This window comes from Brachionichthys hirsutus, chromosome 19 (assembly GCF_040956055.1).
Source record: "Brachionichthys hirsutus isolate HB-005 chromosome 19, CSIRO-AGI_Bhir_v1, whole genome shotgun sequence".
NCBI lineage: Eukaryota > Metazoa > Chordata > Actinopteri > Lophiiformes > Brachionichthyidae > Brachionichthys > Brachionichthys hirsutus.
In genome coordinates this window covers 5,533,681-5,551,059 of record NC_090915.1, presented here as the reverse complement: position 1 = coordinate 5,551,059, position 17,379 = coordinate 5,533,681, and the positions used below count along the sequence as shown (strand labels likewise).

Below are 17,379 nucleotides of genomic sequence, written 5' to 3'. Positions count from 1 at the left end.
ACCAATAATCACGTCATTGGTTTCGCCCATTCAGTTTCTATTTAAATAACTGACGCATAACGGACAAAAAACAAAGGCCTGGGGTCACAAAAAGTAGAAATTAAAGTGCATAGTGATGTCACGATGTAGATATTTAATTATTCTGGTTTTTGTTCTTTTTTTTGTGTGACCATAAATGAACTCAATTGTTTTTAAATAAAACTTTATATTTTATTATCGCCCGTGTACATACATACAGGTCAGTGATTCAACGTGACGTCACTGGTTCCCCCGGAATAAACTCCCAGCGAAACCCAGTCAGTAACAAAGCGACAGTTTTCAGTCTCTGTCGTCATTGCGCTTCTTCCGGTGACGTCACTCCGTTGCCTCCCGCTCCTTGTGGACCACGAAGCCCTTGCTGATGAGGTCCGGGATCTCCACGGCGAGCCACGGTCCGAGCCCCAGGGCTATCAGGTGCGCCAGGCCAAAGTGCGGCGCGTTGCGGCCCCACAGCGGCGCGAAGTGTTCGGTGAGGCAGATCTTCCCGCCGCGGTACATCTTCGCGGTCTTGCCGTCCAGCTCTGGGATCGCCAATTCCGGCGCGGTGTTCGGGTACGTCACCGGGATGTCGAACTCCAGCCGGTACTCGTAGCGCAGTAGCTCGTGGATGAACCAGCACGTACCGGTCCAGCGCGTCCCGTCCGGGTTGGACTCCAGGCGGAACCAGTCGTTGTCGGCCGCCTTGTTCTGCTCCACGAAATGGATCAGCGCCTGGTACTCCTCCTTCAGCCGCTGAGGCCACAGCTTGCGATCCCGCGGCCCGGCTTGCGTCTTCAGCAGCGGGATCCGTGACGCGGCCCTGCGCGTGGCCTCGTCCGCCATTTGGGCCGACAGAAGAGATTCGGTTATCGCGATTTAACGACGGCCCGGTTCTGTCTGCACGTATCGGAACAAGTTCTGACGCGTACGTCCGGTGTATTTACACGCATGCGCCGTCCTGAGTCATCAATTCCTGTTTTAGATTTTCATAATAAAATCCAACACACAGTCTCACCTCTGCTTTGACAATAACAACATCCGGCAAAAAAAAACCGTCACTTCCTCTCTACGTGTCGACTGGGAGCCCACGTCATACAATCATCATTATTGCCTGTTACTTATTCATGATGAATTATTTTTACTGTACAATACATTTGTGTAATTATGTATCTATGTATTTATTTATTCATCTTTATCTTTACTGTATTTTTCTATTCCCCTGTCTTTAATTTACTGTTGTATACACAAGACGGTCTTTGATGTATACTGTTCACTTTTGCATTCAATAAAATAAAAATAAAAATTCATTCATTATCATCCTTAAGATAACTGTAAACAATATTGTCGTGAGGTCACATATCTCTAGATTGGCTGGTTTGCTCAGCTCAGACAGTCCATTTAATTGTGTTCTGGGGAGTATCGCCCCCCCTTCTGTTATTTCAGAAGAGTTTAAATTTGCCCTGGAGACTCATGCTGACTTCAATTTGATCTCGAAAGTTCTTGGCAGGGCCTATTCTTGCCAGCCTTATCTAGATGGACTGATGAAAATACTTGGTGGGCATCTTGAATAATAGGTAAAAGAGAGGTGAGATAATCCCAGACTGATGAGACCAAAAACCCAAAAGCCTAATCCAGTGAGAAGCTCTCCCCATTGTCAATATTTACAAAAAAAAAGTTTATTCAAATTTAAACTGAAATATTACATGGAAAACATGTATTTATTCATATTTAAATGTTATTCATGTTATGTTATTCATATTTTAATGTGCAATTAAAATAATGTCTGTCTACTGGGACCTCCATAGAAGGTCCCAGTAGGTGGCGGTCATGTACCTCTATATTCGTTTACGCCTCCAATAAACAACCGAGAAGAAGAAGAAACTCCGTTGTAGAAGAAGACGAAGAAGAGGAAGAAGAAACAACCCGAACCGCAGTCCGCCATTTCCCTGATGTGACCCGATTTTTCTTGTTATTTCTGATTGTTCGTCGCGTCGGACAACCCACACACCTCCTGTCTGTCGCGGGAGCGACGCGAGAGAGCGGACGACGTCATTGCTGCTATGATGGCGGCCGACCGGCGCGAGGACAAAGGTGAGACCAGCGCTGTTGTTCGCAGACTAGCATCTTTGTTCTGTTTGTATTATTAGCCGTGGATCGATAGCTCTCGTTTTTATCGTGTTTATTGCTCATATTGTTATTGTTAATAAACACGTCGGTTGTGGATTGGCGACCAGTGACGTGACGTATCTTTCATTCGTCATGGCGGCCATTGGCTGCCAAATGTGAACGCAGCTTCCCACTGCGAGACGAGCTAACTGCAGCTAAACCGAAGAAGATTCGTCCCAGAGCTGTGACGAAACCTCTATAGTCATGACGTAATGAACTGCGATCCATTTATTCAGCATTGACGCTCACGGCAGAGGAGACGGTAACCTGATATTTAATTCAGTAGTAGTTTTAACTGACTTATCAACAAGTCTGCACGGCCATTACATATGGCGTCGAACCTCTGGACTGGAATCCCACGCGTTTACAGAAGTGGCATCACAATCTGTGGCCCGCGATGAAAGAGCGTTCCCCAAATCTACAGGGCGAGCGTTTGAATATGTGTTAACATGATTAATCCGTGTTTTCCCCCCCCACAATGACCCCCCCAAAGAGATCAGCGGCTGTGGTTTAGCTTAGCAGCCATCATCCAACTATCAGCAGCTTGCCCCTCACCTGTATGCTGCATAATGTGATCTCTGCTTTTCACGGATGGGTCGGATGTATTAGAACACATTCATGTATATTGAGTACAATCAATGTGTGTACTGTTTGTTCAATGTCTCGTCTGTAGTGGTGCCATTGGTGACGGCCTTTGTCGTGCGTTGCTGTTTCTTTTACGCTTTCAGACGGGGAGCTGAACGTTCTGGAAGATATTCTGACCGAAGCTCCGGATCAGGACGATGAGCTGTATAACCCTGAGACGGAACGAGACCTCAGCGACAAGAAAGGTACTATTACTAGTAGTAATACTGTACGATACAGAGACAAAACACTTTGTATTTCCACTAGTGTTGGCCTCAACACGCAGCTAGTTACTGCTGTTTATTAACCAAAACACTATTAGATATTTATTTTAGTAATGAATGATACCTGGGGATAAAACGGTAGTATGTGAATATTGAGTGACCATTACTTGATGTTTCTCGTAGCTCTCTCTCTCCTGAAGCCGTATTAATGGCGTTAAACCCTTCATCCTGTCTGTCAGGAACGAAGAGGAAGAGTGAGCGCTCTGACAGTCATGACCTGAAGAGGCTACGATCTTCATCAGGCCACGGCACCTCCAGGTCTTCCTCCAGCACTAAAAGAGCTTTGGTTCCTCATCTCTCCTCGTCCTCTAAGAAGGCGCCGTCTAGTCCCCGTGGCCGCCATGCTGGTGCCCCCCCTGGTGGCTATCGTCACAGTTATTACGATGAACGAAAGGGACGGCGAGTCGCCCGAGAGACGACCAGGAGCCGCGGAGGAGAGGACATGCGACGGCGAGACTCTCAGAGAGGCCTGGAGGCTCTGAGCCAGGTACTGATGCTATTACTACTACTAACCCTACTACTGCGTGTACACACATGTATATTACTAGAAAAGTCCTGTTATTTGTCCTCAGAAGTTTAGACGCGAAGAGCCAAGGATGAGGCCAAGTCCTCCCCCCCATGACGAGGACAACCAATCAGAGGAGGAGACGGGAGCAGAGTATGGATCAGAGCCAGGGTCGGGAAGCTCCTCCCCCACCGCCTCCCACATAGAAGAGGAGGAGGAGGAGGAAGAAGAGGAAGAGGAGGAGGAAGAGGAAGAAGACGATGAAGAAGAAGAAGGCATGGAGGGAGAGGAGGAAGAGGAAGGAGAGAAGGAGGATGATGAGGAGGAGGAAGAGGAAGATTACGATCGCCGCGGTGGAGAAGGAAATGACTATGACACTCGTAGTGAAGCTGGCGACTCGCGCTCCGCCACATCCATCAGTTTCTCTGACGATGGCGAGTCGGTACACTCAGGCTCCGCCTCTGAGGCCTCAGGTAACCATGACAACGGAATCTTTCTTTATTGAGCATTAGAGTACAGCTTCCAACATCAGTTATCGATATCTACCGATCACGTGTTCATCGATCACATCGATCAGCTTTAAATGAATCTTCGTTTTTCAGCTCGAGGAAGCGTAATATCTGATCTCTGAACAGCTGTTCTCAAAACGCTGTTCATTCGGCTAACTGTGCTTTTATGTTGAAAGGTTCGGAGAAGAAACGAGAGAAGCTGTCGTCATCAGTTCGAGCTGTTCGCAAAGGGATGGAGAGTAAGGCGGCCATTTTTATTGTTCACGTTTTTTTCCACCACAGTCAGAGAAACTTTATGAGATTACTAGTCTGTAATAATCTAATTGAGGCTTCTTCTCTGCCACCTGTGTTTTATTACGCCTGTAGGGAAGTTTATGATTTGTCAGGATCCAACCAGTAAACTGCGTTACATCCTGAGAGACGCTCGCTACTTCCTCATAAAGAGCAACAACCATGAAAACGTCTCTCTGGCTAAAGCGAAGGTAAGCTAGCATGTGATTTTTTTTTTTAAGGGTTTAAAATGTCAGCCTTTTATTTCAGAATCCGTTCTAACAGAATTCATGTTCAGGGCGTTTGGTCAACGCTGCCGGTCAACGAGAAGAAGCTGAACGCGGCGTTCCGCTCGGCTCGGAGCGTCGTTCTCGTCTTCTCGGTCAGGGAGAGCGGCAAGTTTCAAGGTGCGATGTCGGGACGTCCGCTAGCGTTTAGCCGCTCTTCGTTCATCCTTACGGCAGCTTTAAATACATTTCGTCTCTCCTCTCCAGGTTTCGCTCGTCTGTCGTCGGAGTCCCATCACGGTGGTTCTCCAATCCACTGGGTTCTTCCTGCCGGCATGAATGCAAAGATGCTGGGGGGAGTCTTCAAGATCGACTGGGTCTGCAGGTAACCGCCACACAATCTGTTGCACTAGCGGCGTCACTCTGTTTTCACGACTTCTCTTCTCATTGGCGTCACAACGCCTTCCTGGATTCTGGATCACTTTTTATATTTTTCGTTAACATTGCAGTCAATGGCGTTCCAAAATCTGTTCCTCAATATCTCGGTTGGTTGTTGACCGACGTTTATGGGATTTGACACGATCGTGTTGGGTGTAACTGTTCCTTCTAACATTTCCTGAAAAATTACATCTTGGAGCCAATTTTAATTTGCAGTAAAAGTGAAAATATTGGCGGCAAAATTTAGATTATCGGCCGATCCCGACTAAAAACGTTTCCGTTTCCGTTACAGGCGGGAGCTTCCTTTTACTAAAACTGCTCACCTGTCCAATCCCTGGAACGAACACAAGCCTGTGAAGATTGGCCGTGATGGACAGGTGAGCTTCACTGTCCTCCGGTTCTGTTTATATAAAGTTTTGTTTTCGTGAGGCGTGGAATGTCATCGTCATGTCCTTAACTTCGAATCATTCAGGAGATCCAACAGGACATCGGCGCTCAACTCTGTGCCCTTTTCCCTTTGGATGACAATGTGGACATCCACCAAGTGGCTCGCCACGTCCGTCACAAGCGTCGGACGCCGTCAGAACCGCGGCCCCGGGGTCGCCCACCTCAGCGTGAACCGGGAAGGTTAGCCAATCACCAAGCTGCTCCTCCCGCTGCGACCGTGGCAACGCCTGCTGCCGGACGACGGAGACGGCCGCCGCCTTTAGCCGGTGGCTAGCGCTGCTGGTTTTTCTGGTTGTTGTTGGAGTCTGACGCCTCACGCTGCCTCTCTGGTGGAATTCTTTAAAAAAAAGTCAGGCAGGAAGTTAAAACTCTCGGCAAAGCGCAAACACGAAGAATCAGAATTGGCTTAATTCGTCAGTTCTTGTTCTTGAATGGATCAAGAAGCTAATCGGTATGCTAGTTAGGATTTAAGGATTTCCCGGTCCTGTAAATCAAATCATTTCTCTGGAAGCTCGTTCTCTTTGCAGGAGCTTCGTAACGGCAAGTTTAAAAAGTCCGAAATATTTTGCTTTTAGCCGGACTGTGTCTGATCATTTCAGAATAACAGCGTCGGGACACGTGTGCCTGGCTGGACTGATGGGCGAAGGGCGGGGCGAGGTAGAAGTAAAACAGAGATCAGCGGACTTTCTGGGTCTTTGAGAAGGTGGGGCAGGTTGATGGGGCAGGGGCGTGGCCTCTGGACTGTATCCAATAGGGCATGTTGTATCAGAGGGGGGCGTGGTTGCCTCACTCCAACACTGAAGGTAAACTTAAATGAAGGAAGAGATGGACTGCATTAAAAAATAAATGGACTGAAAAAAAAATGCCGCCACCCCCCCCACCCTGCCCCCTCTTCCCCCTTTTTTTGAAAGGACGGTCATGATCTCTTCTCCCCCAACACACAATCAGGACAGAGAGCTCTTGTTGGCGTTTGTGTGTCGCACTCTCAGATGGACTGAGTATAAATGTGTGTGTGGGAGGAGGAAGAGGAGGAGGAGGAGGAGGAGGAGGAGATAAAAAAAAAAAAAGAGAATCCAGAAGGACGGCGCGACAGAAATTTGGTGGTTTCTGTTTCACGGACTGTTGCCGGTCTGGAGGGGGTGTGGCTGGGCTGAGAGGGGCGGGTCTTTGTGTGTGAGTAACAGGACTACGCCATCATCATCTTCATCATCACCCCTCCACGCTTTCAAAGTAAGAGGGTATATAAAAGCCTTAAACACGGACTGGGGCAAGAAACTGTTGTAATGATCAGTGTGTTGTTGACAGCCCCCCCCCCCCGTAAACAACTGAAGCGGTATGTTGTCTCTTTAAGAGGCTTTTTCTTCTTGTTTTGTATGTTTGTGTGTGAAGAGAAACATGTAAATGCTGCTTTTGTTCTGACTTCAGATGGCAGAATAGTGAATTTAAACGCTGCCCGACTAGTAACAGATGAGACTGCTTTCTTAGACAGAGCTGAGAACCAGTAGAACCAGTAAGAGTAATTTCATAATATACGAGAAATGGACTTGGTTTAGAACCGGTCAGAGTTCAGTGTCGCACATCTGGACGACCAGCGTATAGGATCAGGAGACGGGTCCGGGTTACGGAACCAGTAGGAACCAGTATCTCAGTATTTAAACCCGGTCGGTCGTTTTTAGGAGCTAATTTTTGAAGTTGTGGGAGCTTCCTCTTCTGTTTGAACTCTGACCTCAGTGACTCCCTCCAGTGTGTTTCATGTCTTACCTGTCGAATTTCTACGTAGGCGTCGTCCCGATGAATATGACCTCCATGGCAGGAAGCGCCCGCGAGCCGACGGGCCGCCGGACTTCAACCAGCGTGCAGGTCGTTAAACCGAGATCTGCAGATCATGTTTGAAACAACTTTATTCACACCTCTGAAGGCTGACGGCTGCCGGTTGTGTCCATGTTTATACGTTTAGTTTTACCGTAACTTGTTAAAATCTGTTTTTGTTTTATTTTATTATATATTATGTTAACTTTTACTGTGTTCTGTGAAATGTGATGTCGTCACTTCAACATCTCGCGCTGTCGCTCGTTTCACAAGCTTTTTGACCTTTTTAAACAGGCTTCATCCAGGACCTCCGTAGCCAGCCGGTAGACAGGTGAGACAACTCACCTGAAACGGGTGACAGGAAGTATTCAGAGTTACAGCAGTAATGTGAGAGAACTCGATCAATTATTTAAAGTGACGCGTTCAGTTTTATATTTTGCTCTATTTAAGTGAATCAGGATAATTTAAATGAGTTTCTTTTGCGGAATGAAAACTCAAAGTATTATTTCTGATCTGCAGACGATTCTCCAGTGTCAGACGAGACGTGTTTCTGAACGGGGTGAGTTCAGCAGCGTTCTAGCTCGGCTTCATTTTGGTGCTGGACCTCGTGCAGGTTCTAATGCTGTGCTAATGGCGTGCTAGCACGGTTTGCTATTCACCTGTTAGCGTAGCTTTTTGGGTGTGTCCAGGTGTGCTCACTTGTGTGCCTCTTCCAGTCTTACAACGACTACGTGAGGGACTACCACCACAGTGTCGGCCCCCCCGCCCCCTGGCAGACTCTGGTAACCTTTCTGTTATCGATCATTTATACTGATTGATTGATCGCAGTATTGACTACACACTAATATGATGTGTGCGTGTGTCATCAGGCGGCATACCCTGGCGTGGAGCAGGCGCCCCCTCACCATCCCCCATACTACCACCACAACCACCCCCCGCCCCCTCCCCACCAGACATACCATCATCACCACCACGCCCCCCTCCCACCACACGAGGCCCCGCCCCCTCGCTTCAGAGACAAGCAGCGAGCTCCACAGCACCGGGCCTTCACGTCCAGCCCGGTGAGTCCGCCAGGATCCTACTGTTGGTATCAATGACCGTATTGATCAGTTATTGCTGAGAAACTGTTTACTCAAAGCATGTGACCTCTATCTATCCCCCCCCCCCCCCCCCCCCATCATGTAGCATGACTACGACATGCGTGTGGATGATTTCCTGCGGAGGACGCAGGCGGTGGTAAGCAGCCGGCGTGAGCGCGAGCGCCAGCGTGAACGTGACCGGGGGGGCCCTCGGCGTGACAGAGAGAGAGAGCGAGTGAGGGACAGGGAGAGAGAGAGGGACAAGGACAAGGAAAGAGGGCGGTACCGCAGATGAGCTGATGATGTCAGATTGTGTCGACTGGTAGTGGATTTGACGGGTTTCCTTTTAAATGTTCTACATCAAAACATAAAGGAGCTGTGTAATGACATCATTGGTCTCTATGTGAATACAAATGTGTGTGTGTGTGGGGGGGGGGGGGGGTTAAAATTGAGTTTTCGGTGAACTTATTTTGAAGATTTTGAGTCGAAAAGGAAGTTCCCTCGCAGGTCATGGCATGGATAAGTTATGATTAAAAAATGTGTAAATATAAACGTCTTTTTAGTGTTATTTGAGTTTAATCTCAATCCACTGTGGCACCGCACACTGAAGGATGGGGAAGGGTTTATTTCTGTTCCCGGTTGTTCTTGCTTGAGGCCAACAGTTCCCAACATGGGGGGGGCTTTGAGGGATCATCATTTTATTGTGAAATGTTTAGTTTTTCCTGTAAAAGATAGAACTTGATTTAAAACTAGTGAAGCATTGGAGTGAAAACTCCTCACTGATTTTCATTTTGTATATTTTTATTTTTTTTATTTTCTTAAACCTAATTGCATTAGGTTATAACTTTCACCTTTATTTTTAATGTTTATTTCACGTAACATCGGTATGATGTGTATAATATGATGTGTCTAATTATTTTGCTTCATCACATAAAAAGCTGATGTCTGAGAAAATATGCTGTCTGGAAAGTTTTTTTTTTCTCTCAGATTGTTGTGTTGCTCAAACTCATCGGTTCATTGTGTATTGATCAGGAAAGTTGAAACCTAATTTGATAGGGTAAATTATCCTGAAAGGAAGGGAGCTTGTATCTGTTATTTCTTTTGTACAGAATCAATTCTGAAATTCAACTTTCAGCCAATCGGCTGCTTTCTTTTAGTGACTGAGAGTTACATGGGAGGGTAAACGCATTTTGTTTTATTTGGTTCAAATATGCATCTCCACACATCCAATTCTGCTCAAACCATTCATTATTCATGAGTGGTTTGAGCAGAATTAATTTTGAAATGTTCATCAAAATATATATTTTTGAGATTTCAATGTTTTTATTTAATATTAAGAATTTAATATAGCCTAAATAAAAGCTCTGTTTCCCGTGATTGATTGATGTACCGCTATAATCTGTAGCATCGTGACCATAATATTGTGTTCGCTAGACTAACACTTTTATTTTGAAACTTTCAGCGGAAGTTCCATCATTGTGATTGTGACTTCCGCTATTTAACGCCGGGCATTAGTGACGTCAGAAGTGTGTCTTGCACCGGACCGCACGGCCAGGTTTGGCATTTTCTAGCGTCGAAAGCGCTTGAAATGAGATAAGAGGAGTTAAAGGAGACCAAACGAATCCGAAGGCTTTGAAAAGGTAAAATGAATTTCCCGATTTATGACATTTTAACCGATTCACGCGCAATATAACATGCTAACGGTAGCTAGGCGCAGCTAGCTCAAGCAGCTTTTGTATTTTCTCCGAATCCCTTTTTTTTGTTTTGTTCTCACGCCGATCCTAAATACCGCTCGTTTTCTGTGAGTGTCCCTTTGTTTCATGTCACATAAAAAAAGACCGATGTGAGAAAGTAATAAGGCCAAAAAAAAAAAGGAACTCCTGTTCGTCAAATGACGATGAAATAACTTGTAGGAATGTTTATGGGATTCTGAGCCGCGAGAGAAATTAGACACTCTCAGGTGAGCTCTTCTGTTGAGCTGCACCCAGGTGTGGCTGGGGGGGGGTAATGAAATGCAGTTTAGCATCTAACCGGAAGTGCAATTACGAGACAAATATTCAGGTTAAAAAGATTTTACACTTGTTACGTACACAGATTTGGTGTTAGGAAGATTCTACAATAATAATATACGGTGTCTTAATCCTCCTCCTCTGTTCAGAGATGGTTTCTCCAGAAATGGCTTCTTTAACTCCTCTTTAAGCGTGCGTGTGTGTGTGTGCGCGCGTGTGTGTGTGTGTGTGTGTGTGCGCGTGCGTGGAGCAAATGGCACAAACAACTTTCAGGTGACTTCAACCTTCCCCGGCTGGAGGCCCAGAACTCTTTTTGTTGTTGTTTTTGTCATTGGATGTTATTCTGTCTCTCTCACAGTCCTCAAAGATGCTGAGTCGACCTCTGACCCTGAAGGACAGCGATGGCAGGCGGCAGGGCTCGGGGGCGGCAACGGCAACGCCGCATCCGGCTCGGCCTTCAGCTGACGATGAGGCCGATGGCGGCGGCGGCGCGTCTGAAACGGGTTTGTTTTGATGGATGGAAAGTCCGTTTGAGAACTTCTGTTTCCGCGCAGACCAGATGAGCGAGGGAACTCACTGCCTTTTTGTTGTCCTTCAGGAGTTTTGTCTCCGCCTGTGTCTCCTTGGAGCGTCTCCTCCGCAGCTTCCTCTCCTCATGAGTCCCCCTCTGCTCCCTCTCTCCTCTATCACACTGCGGTCTTAACTTCTCCCGCTCGTTCCCCCTCTCCCAGCCCTCCGCCCCTCTCACCTCAACCTCCCGCTCCCTCCTTACCTTCCGTTCTTCCTCCTGCTCCTCCTCATCGCTGCCCGTGCTCCTCAGTCTTGCCCCGCCTCCTCTCAGCTCACCGCTCGGAGGTGCGCCGCCTGCTGCGAGGAGCGCTGGCTTCCCTCGGTCATCGTCTGGACTCTCTGGAGAGGAGCATCGGAGCGAAGAAGAGGAAGAGGAGGACCGGGCAAAGGGAAGAGAGAGGAGGAACAGGCTGTTCTCCCGGTGAGATCGCCGTTGCCTCCGTTATCGCCGGGGACTCACCCGCGCCTCCACACCGTTCCTCCAGTCTGAGCCAATCACGAGGCGGGGGCAGGAGAGGCGACGCGGAGGAGGGCGACGGATGTGGTGACAAAAGGAGGAGGAAGAACCACAGAGGGAGAGAGATGACTGGAAATGGGGATGGAGATGAGTCTGCTGGGGGATTTGTCGGAAGGATGGAGGTGTCTTTCAAAGGAGGAGCAGAGGAAGATGATGCCCCGATTACTCTGCACAACTTCAGCCGCAAAGAACCCAGGAGAGGGGGGCGGGGAGGAAGTGGCCAATCAGAGACGGCCGTCAGCGCTGTCGGGATGAATGGTTTCAGAGCGCCGCTGCTGCTCCGCGGGTGAGGAGTGAACAAGTTACTCGCTAAAGACGTAACGTTTACCAGCATCGACCAGCAGGTTAAAAAAAAAAATGGGAGCGACTTCCTCCCAGAGTCCTTTTGCAGTAAAAGTGGAACGTTTTCCCTTTATTACCTGATGCAGGATTTATATTTGTATATTTTATAATGTACCAAACAGTTTTATTGGTGACAACTGCAGTCCAGCCGGCTACGTCGTGTAAAGTGGAGTGAAATCATTATGTGACAAAATATACGATAAAAAAAATCTCAACCTTTTTCCTCTTCTTCTAGCGCCGCCTCAAACTCGTCCTACCAGGATGCCTTGCACTTTCTGCGGCCAGCCCAGACCTGCAGCCAATCGGAATCTCTCAGTATCTCATCTGGACAATGGCAGTTCTCTGATTTCACCACGCCCCTCGCGTGCTCGTCCAATCGCGGAGCTTTTTACCTTTTCCTCAGCACTGCCTCCTGTAGCCGTGCCCCCATGCTGCGGTTCTCAGCAGTTGCCATGGAGACGATATTTGAGTCGGCGAGGGGCGTAACTTGTTTGAGTCCCCTGAGGCCATTGAAGGACTGGACAGCCCCGCCTGGCCTGAACAACGACCACTGGTTGGTTGGCTCTAAAATTAACCCTTATTAATATTCATGAGTATTAGTACATCATAATATTGCACTTAGAGCATTAACTATAACTTTCCTTTCTCCTTGCAGCTATGTGCGTACGCCTACACCCAGGTGAATAAAACATATACCATATTTTAATGTTTTATTTCTTTGTGCGTCAGATTAGTGCATTTTAAGTAATTTATATCTCTAACAGCCCAGCTTCTCCCACCCGGCGACTTCAGAAGCAGCGGTCCAATCACAGCTCCCGTTGCCTACGCCTCCCCCGGCGACGGTGTCTTCCTTCGCCGTCATCTTCAGCCAATGGACTATCTGCTCTGCTTTCCACTAGCCAATCGACAGCAGGCCCAGAGTTTCTCAGCACAAATGGAGAGGTGGATATTTTTTTGTTTGTTTCCTGTTTTTTATTGTCAAGTCATTTTTACTCGTAGTTTCCACTGATTGGATTTCTGTGTCCATTTTGTGTCAGCGAGCCAAACGCGTCTCACAGATTCGAATCCGGCGGGCATCACCGCGTGAAACGTTGCTCACGCCAATGGGACTGCCAAAGGTCAAAAGGTAGGTCGCGTGTGTGTGGAGGAAATGAACACAGTCATTTACAAACACATTGACCAGATTCCAAAATCATCAGTAAACATTTTTTCAGGTTAAAGAAGAAAGAGTTCAGTCTGGAGGAGATTTATACGAACAAGAACTACAATTCCCCCTCAACCAACAGGTAATGGTAACCTTTAAAATGAATAATGCAAATCTCGCTGAGTCTCCAGTCTTCTACCATGTTTTGTTTTTCACCCCACAGGAGTCTTGAAACAATATTTGAGGAGCCACGGGAGAAGAATGGAGCGCTACTCCTGATTGGACAGCAGAAAAGACGGAGGGTTCTCCTTTTTCCTGACTTCACTCAGCCCCGGAAAAGGAAGAGACTGCAAGGTGGGTTGGGAAATGTATTGGGAGCATGATAAAGCGACGGTGGTCTCCTTATTTATGTCCCTCCTTCGTGTTATTTTGTATTTTATTTCTAACTACGCAGTTGTATTCATTATTACTACATAGAGGTAGCACTTCTCTTTTCATCATCTTGTTCTTCACAGTTCTTTTTTCAAAATGTTTGTCGACTTCAGGGGCGGGACTTCCTGTTACCATGGTCCCCAGGAAGCGGAAAGCATCTCTCCGTCAGTGCAATGGCAGCGTCCCTCATGGGGACGAGTCGGACGTGGATGTGATGCTGGTGGAGCGACTCAGTGCTCTCGAAGACTTTCTGATACAACGAGGCTTGGATGTGTGATCTGTGACATCACATCCTGTCAGCAAACCAAAGGCCAAATGAACACATGGTTTTTTTTTGCAGTGTATTTGCCGTTTTATTTTTTACAGTGTTAGATGTGAAACGTGAACCAGATGGATAGAAATATAAATGTACATTTTCTTCGTATTGCTGATCTGATCAGCTCGGAAGAAAAGCCCATAACGGGCAGCTTATATTTTCAAGAGGTTTGTTAACATCAATACTCTATTGTAGTACTCTATTAGTACTGGGGCAGTACTGAATGAGTACTACAGCAGTATTGTGTGAGTGCTGGAGATCTAAAATATTTGGACCTTTTTTAAAATGTAATATATTTCAGCTGGCAAAATGTCTATATTTGGATCAATGCAATTTGTGTCTGCAGTTAGGTTTGTTGTTGATTATTTGTGGACATGAGATTAAAGTATGTATATTTACATTCAGATTGTCTGTGATGTCATCATTGGTGTTGAGAATTTGTTAATGGCTGGTTATCAGCTGGTGGAGTTTACGCTGGCCTCACAGCCAGATGGTACTGGGTTCAAATCGTGTCGGCGCTGGGGTTCTCCTGTTTCCGCCCACCTACAAAAACATGCAATTTAGGTGAATCGATTACTCCAAATTGTCCGTAGTGTATGAGTGCGTGCGTCGGTGCGTGCACGGGGGTGGGGGAATAGTTGGTAGCAATGTTGAAAAGTTTAAAGTGCCCCAGCTTCAAATCCCACCACGGGAGTGGGATAGAGAGGGGGTAGCAGGGTAGGCCCAGGGCACGCCTGGGCGGAGTGAAGTGGACCGGTCCAGTTCACCCCGCCCAGGCAAGGCCCCAGGCCTACCCTGCTACCCCCACTCTACCCCACCCCCACAGCGGGACTCGAACCCAGGGCCTCCGACACGGTGGTTGGTAGCAATACCAACCACCCCACAGTGCGGGGTAGGAAACTCGAGGCATTAACAAAGTCATACTTGTCGGATGGTGAGGCGCTATTTCAGACCACAGCGTGTTGCACTGCAGCTTTGCTTTGTCCTTATGTGACATCATACTGCATTCTCGGTGGTGCAGTGGGTAGCACACTTGACTCTCAGCCAGAGGGTCCTGGGTTCGAAACCAAGGGGTGCAGCATGTAGTTTTTTTTTTTTTTTTACAAGAATTTGAGGTTTGTTGTTTGGTCCTCGGCAGCTGTGCTGGATCAGTCGTTCTTCGCCTCTGCACTTTGTGATGATGCTGGAGAGACACTGATTTTGGATGTGAGAGTTATTATTGCGTGTGCATTTTGGTTCATGGGTTAATGTGGCTTCCAGTGTGTGTGTCTCTAGTTCAGCTTTTCCCAACCGGTGTGCCGCGAGAGATCGTCAGGTGTGCCGTGAGAAATTTTCCAAAAATATATATATATATTTTTTATTTTTATTTTTTATAATATCACGTAATTAACATTGTCGGGTGTCCGCGCTGTAATAAAGTGTGTGTGCCGCCCGTAGATCGCTCTTCAGACTTTGAAGTGAACGACAAGAGCTGGTTTCCGTCATTGTGAGCCAAAAACAAAAGTCTGTTAAAGTCTAACGTGATTGGTCGAGATGTGTGTGTGTGGGCGTGTGCGTGTCCACAACGAGCAGGGGGGGGGGGGGGGGGGGGGTTACGCACACGCAGCACAGCGAGCGGACGAAACGAAAGGGAGGCAGGGAGAGAGAGAACTTTAGACCAGAGACAAACGACGCGCTAGAAAGGGTGAGGAAAAAAACGAGTGATAGAAAACGTAGAAATCTGGACACATTTTAATGCGGTTGACACAAAGGCAAAATAAAATAAAGTAAGATCGTATCTTGAGACTGTATCGTGGCAACATCTGTCCCCTCAGAGAGAATCTTCTCCAGAACAGGACAGATGATAACAGAAAGGAGAAACAGGATCAGCCCCTCCAAGCTGAGCCACTTGGTTTCCTTTGATGCCAATCTTCAGTAAAACAGTAGAACTGTTACCTGATGCTGCTTTATCTTTTGCACTTTTTAATTTATGTTTTCTTGTTGTGTTGTTTGAGATTTAAATGCAGAGATTTGACCTTGTTCTCTGTGAGATGTGTTTGGTTTGGTTTTGTATTTTATATTATATAATATGTTTATTGTAGCTAGCAGTGCAAAGAGGATTTAAATAAAGACATTTAATAAACATTTGATATATTGCATGTTTTTACATTAGTAGCTAATTTTACACTGCACATGATTTGGTATTAAATTAATTTTGTCAACAACAAAAAAATCTGAGGAGCCACTTGGGAGCCAAAAGAACCGGCTCTCTTAAAAGAGCTGGAATTCCCATCACTACACTGAACTGAAACAAGATGGTGGTTTAAAGCTAAACTTTGCTGATCTTCCTTTGGACAGTTTCTGGTTATCTGTTGCCAAGGAGTTCCCCGTTCGAGCCAACAAAGCTATTCTGACATTGCTCCCATTTTCAACCACATATCTGTGTGAGCTGAGCTTCTCAAGCTCGACGGCGATAAAAACTACAAGCAGAGAGAGACTGAGAGCTGATGAGGAAGAGCTTCGTGTGTGTCTTCATTTTGTGTTCATCGAAACAGCCCCAGGTTTCCCACTGAGTATAACTACATAAAAAAAACTATATTATTAATTATATGTATTATAATAAAGGTCATCTAATCTAATATGTACTGTTAGAGTGTCATTTTGTGTCATTTTGGTTGGGGGTGTGCCGCAGGATTTTGTAAATGTAAAAAATGTGCCGCGGCTCAAAAAAGGTTGGGAAACACTGCTCTAGTTCACGTCACTGTCACTGTAGTGAGACGTTGAACCACTCGAGCCCGGTTCATGTTCTGGTCATTCCATAGAATAGAGTTCATTGTTCAGTTCATTGAAGTCTTTAATGTAGTGTCAGAGTTTCGAGTCCTTCCATCTACAGCAGGCGGAACAAGATGCAGGTCCGGGTTGTTGAGGGCTTCACACACCTGACAAGCGCCTCCCTGCTCCCTGCCAGTGTCCATATATGTCAAACATATGCGCTGATACTCATTTATTCATTTAAATAGTCACGGTTTCCATACATTGAAGACTAAACTCTCTAGACATGAGATACGCCGCACATACACAGGATAACGCATGAACGTATGCCCTTTATAAACGTTTTACCGCCGAATAAGATGCCATTTTGGAATACAGAGATGCACAAGGAGCCGTCGGGGGGGGGGTTAAAAGACTACAATGACGTAAAGGAGGAGGTGTGTGTGTGACGGTGGTGCCGGTTGCCTTTGCTTCAGGTGAAAATACGACCGGTCACACCGACGGCGGCGCCGACTGGGCGGAGACAGCGACGTGAGCGTTTGTTCATGCATAGCCTTTGGCTGTTTTCACGCTCTCACTCGCCCACGTGACCACTGAGGGAAGAAAGGAGAGAAGACAGACGATGAATGGCAGATCTTTAACCTGAAGCGGGCCATGTTGAACTATTCTTCTCTGCTTAAGGGATTACAGTTTAAGAAGCTTTCTGATTGGTGGGGCGAGGGAAAGGATTAAGAGCTCCAGCTTCTCCCTCTCCAGGTGTGCAGCTATTTAATTCATGTTTTTACAGGTGAGAAATCAGGATTGATTTTAGAGGAGAGGAGGATGATGAGGAGGGGGTGCTCTAACGGTGGACGGTGAAATGAGTGTGTACATATACACACACACACACGCATATATATATAGGGTATGCTATTTTTGGTGA

The 17,379-nt window shown here is 46.8% G+C and overlaps 3 protein-coding genes across 3 annotated transcripts; 2 read left to right on the top strand and 1 right to left on the bottom strand.

Annotated features, from left to right (window-relative positions):
• Positions 1–36: 36 nt before the first annotated feature.
• Positions 37–960, bottom strand: ufc1 (ubiquitin-fold modifier conjugating enzyme 1). The gene has a single exon (XM_068753252.1). The coding sequence runs from the start codon at positions 859–861 to the stop codon at positions 355–357; it is 507 nt and encodes a 168-aa protein (XP_068609353.1). The 5' UTR covers positions 862–960; the 3' UTR covers positions 37–354.
• Positions 961–1,968: 1,008 nt separating this feature from the next.
• ythdc1 (YTH N6-methyladenosine RNA binding protein C1) lies at positions 1,969–9,324 on the top strand. The gene is made up of 16 exons (XM_068752680.1): positions 1,969–2,109; positions 2,913–3,014; positions 3,272–3,579; positions 3,665–4,070; positions 4,283–4,345; positions 4,473–4,588; positions 4,675–4,783; positions 4,871–4,988; positions 5,334–5,418; positions 5,514–5,668; positions 7,269–7,348; positions 7,592–7,628; positions 7,817–7,856; positions 8,014–8,079; positions 8,167–8,358; positions 8,483–9,324. Exons 1-16 carry the CDS (start codon positions 2,079–2,081, stop codon positions 8,669–8,671), a joined length of 2,097 nt encoding a protein of 698 aa, XP_068608781.1. The 5' UTR covers positions 1,969–2,078; the 3' UTR covers positions 8,672–9,324.
• A 3,257-nt stretch (positions 9,325–12,581) lies between these two features.
• LOC137908896 (proline-rich protein 14-like) lies at positions 12,582–14,072 on the top strand. The gene is made up of 5 exons (XM_068753321.1): positions 12,582–12,756; positions 12,852–12,940; positions 13,029–13,100; positions 13,182–13,312; positions 13,504–14,072. Exons 2-5 carry the CDS (start codon positions 12,918–12,920, stop codon positions 13,665–13,667), a joined length of 390 nt encoding a protein of 129 aa, XP_068609422.1. The 5' UTR covers positions 12,582–12,756; positions 12,852–12,917; the 3' UTR covers positions 13,668–14,072.
• Positions 14,073–17,379: the final 3,307 nt, after the last annotated feature.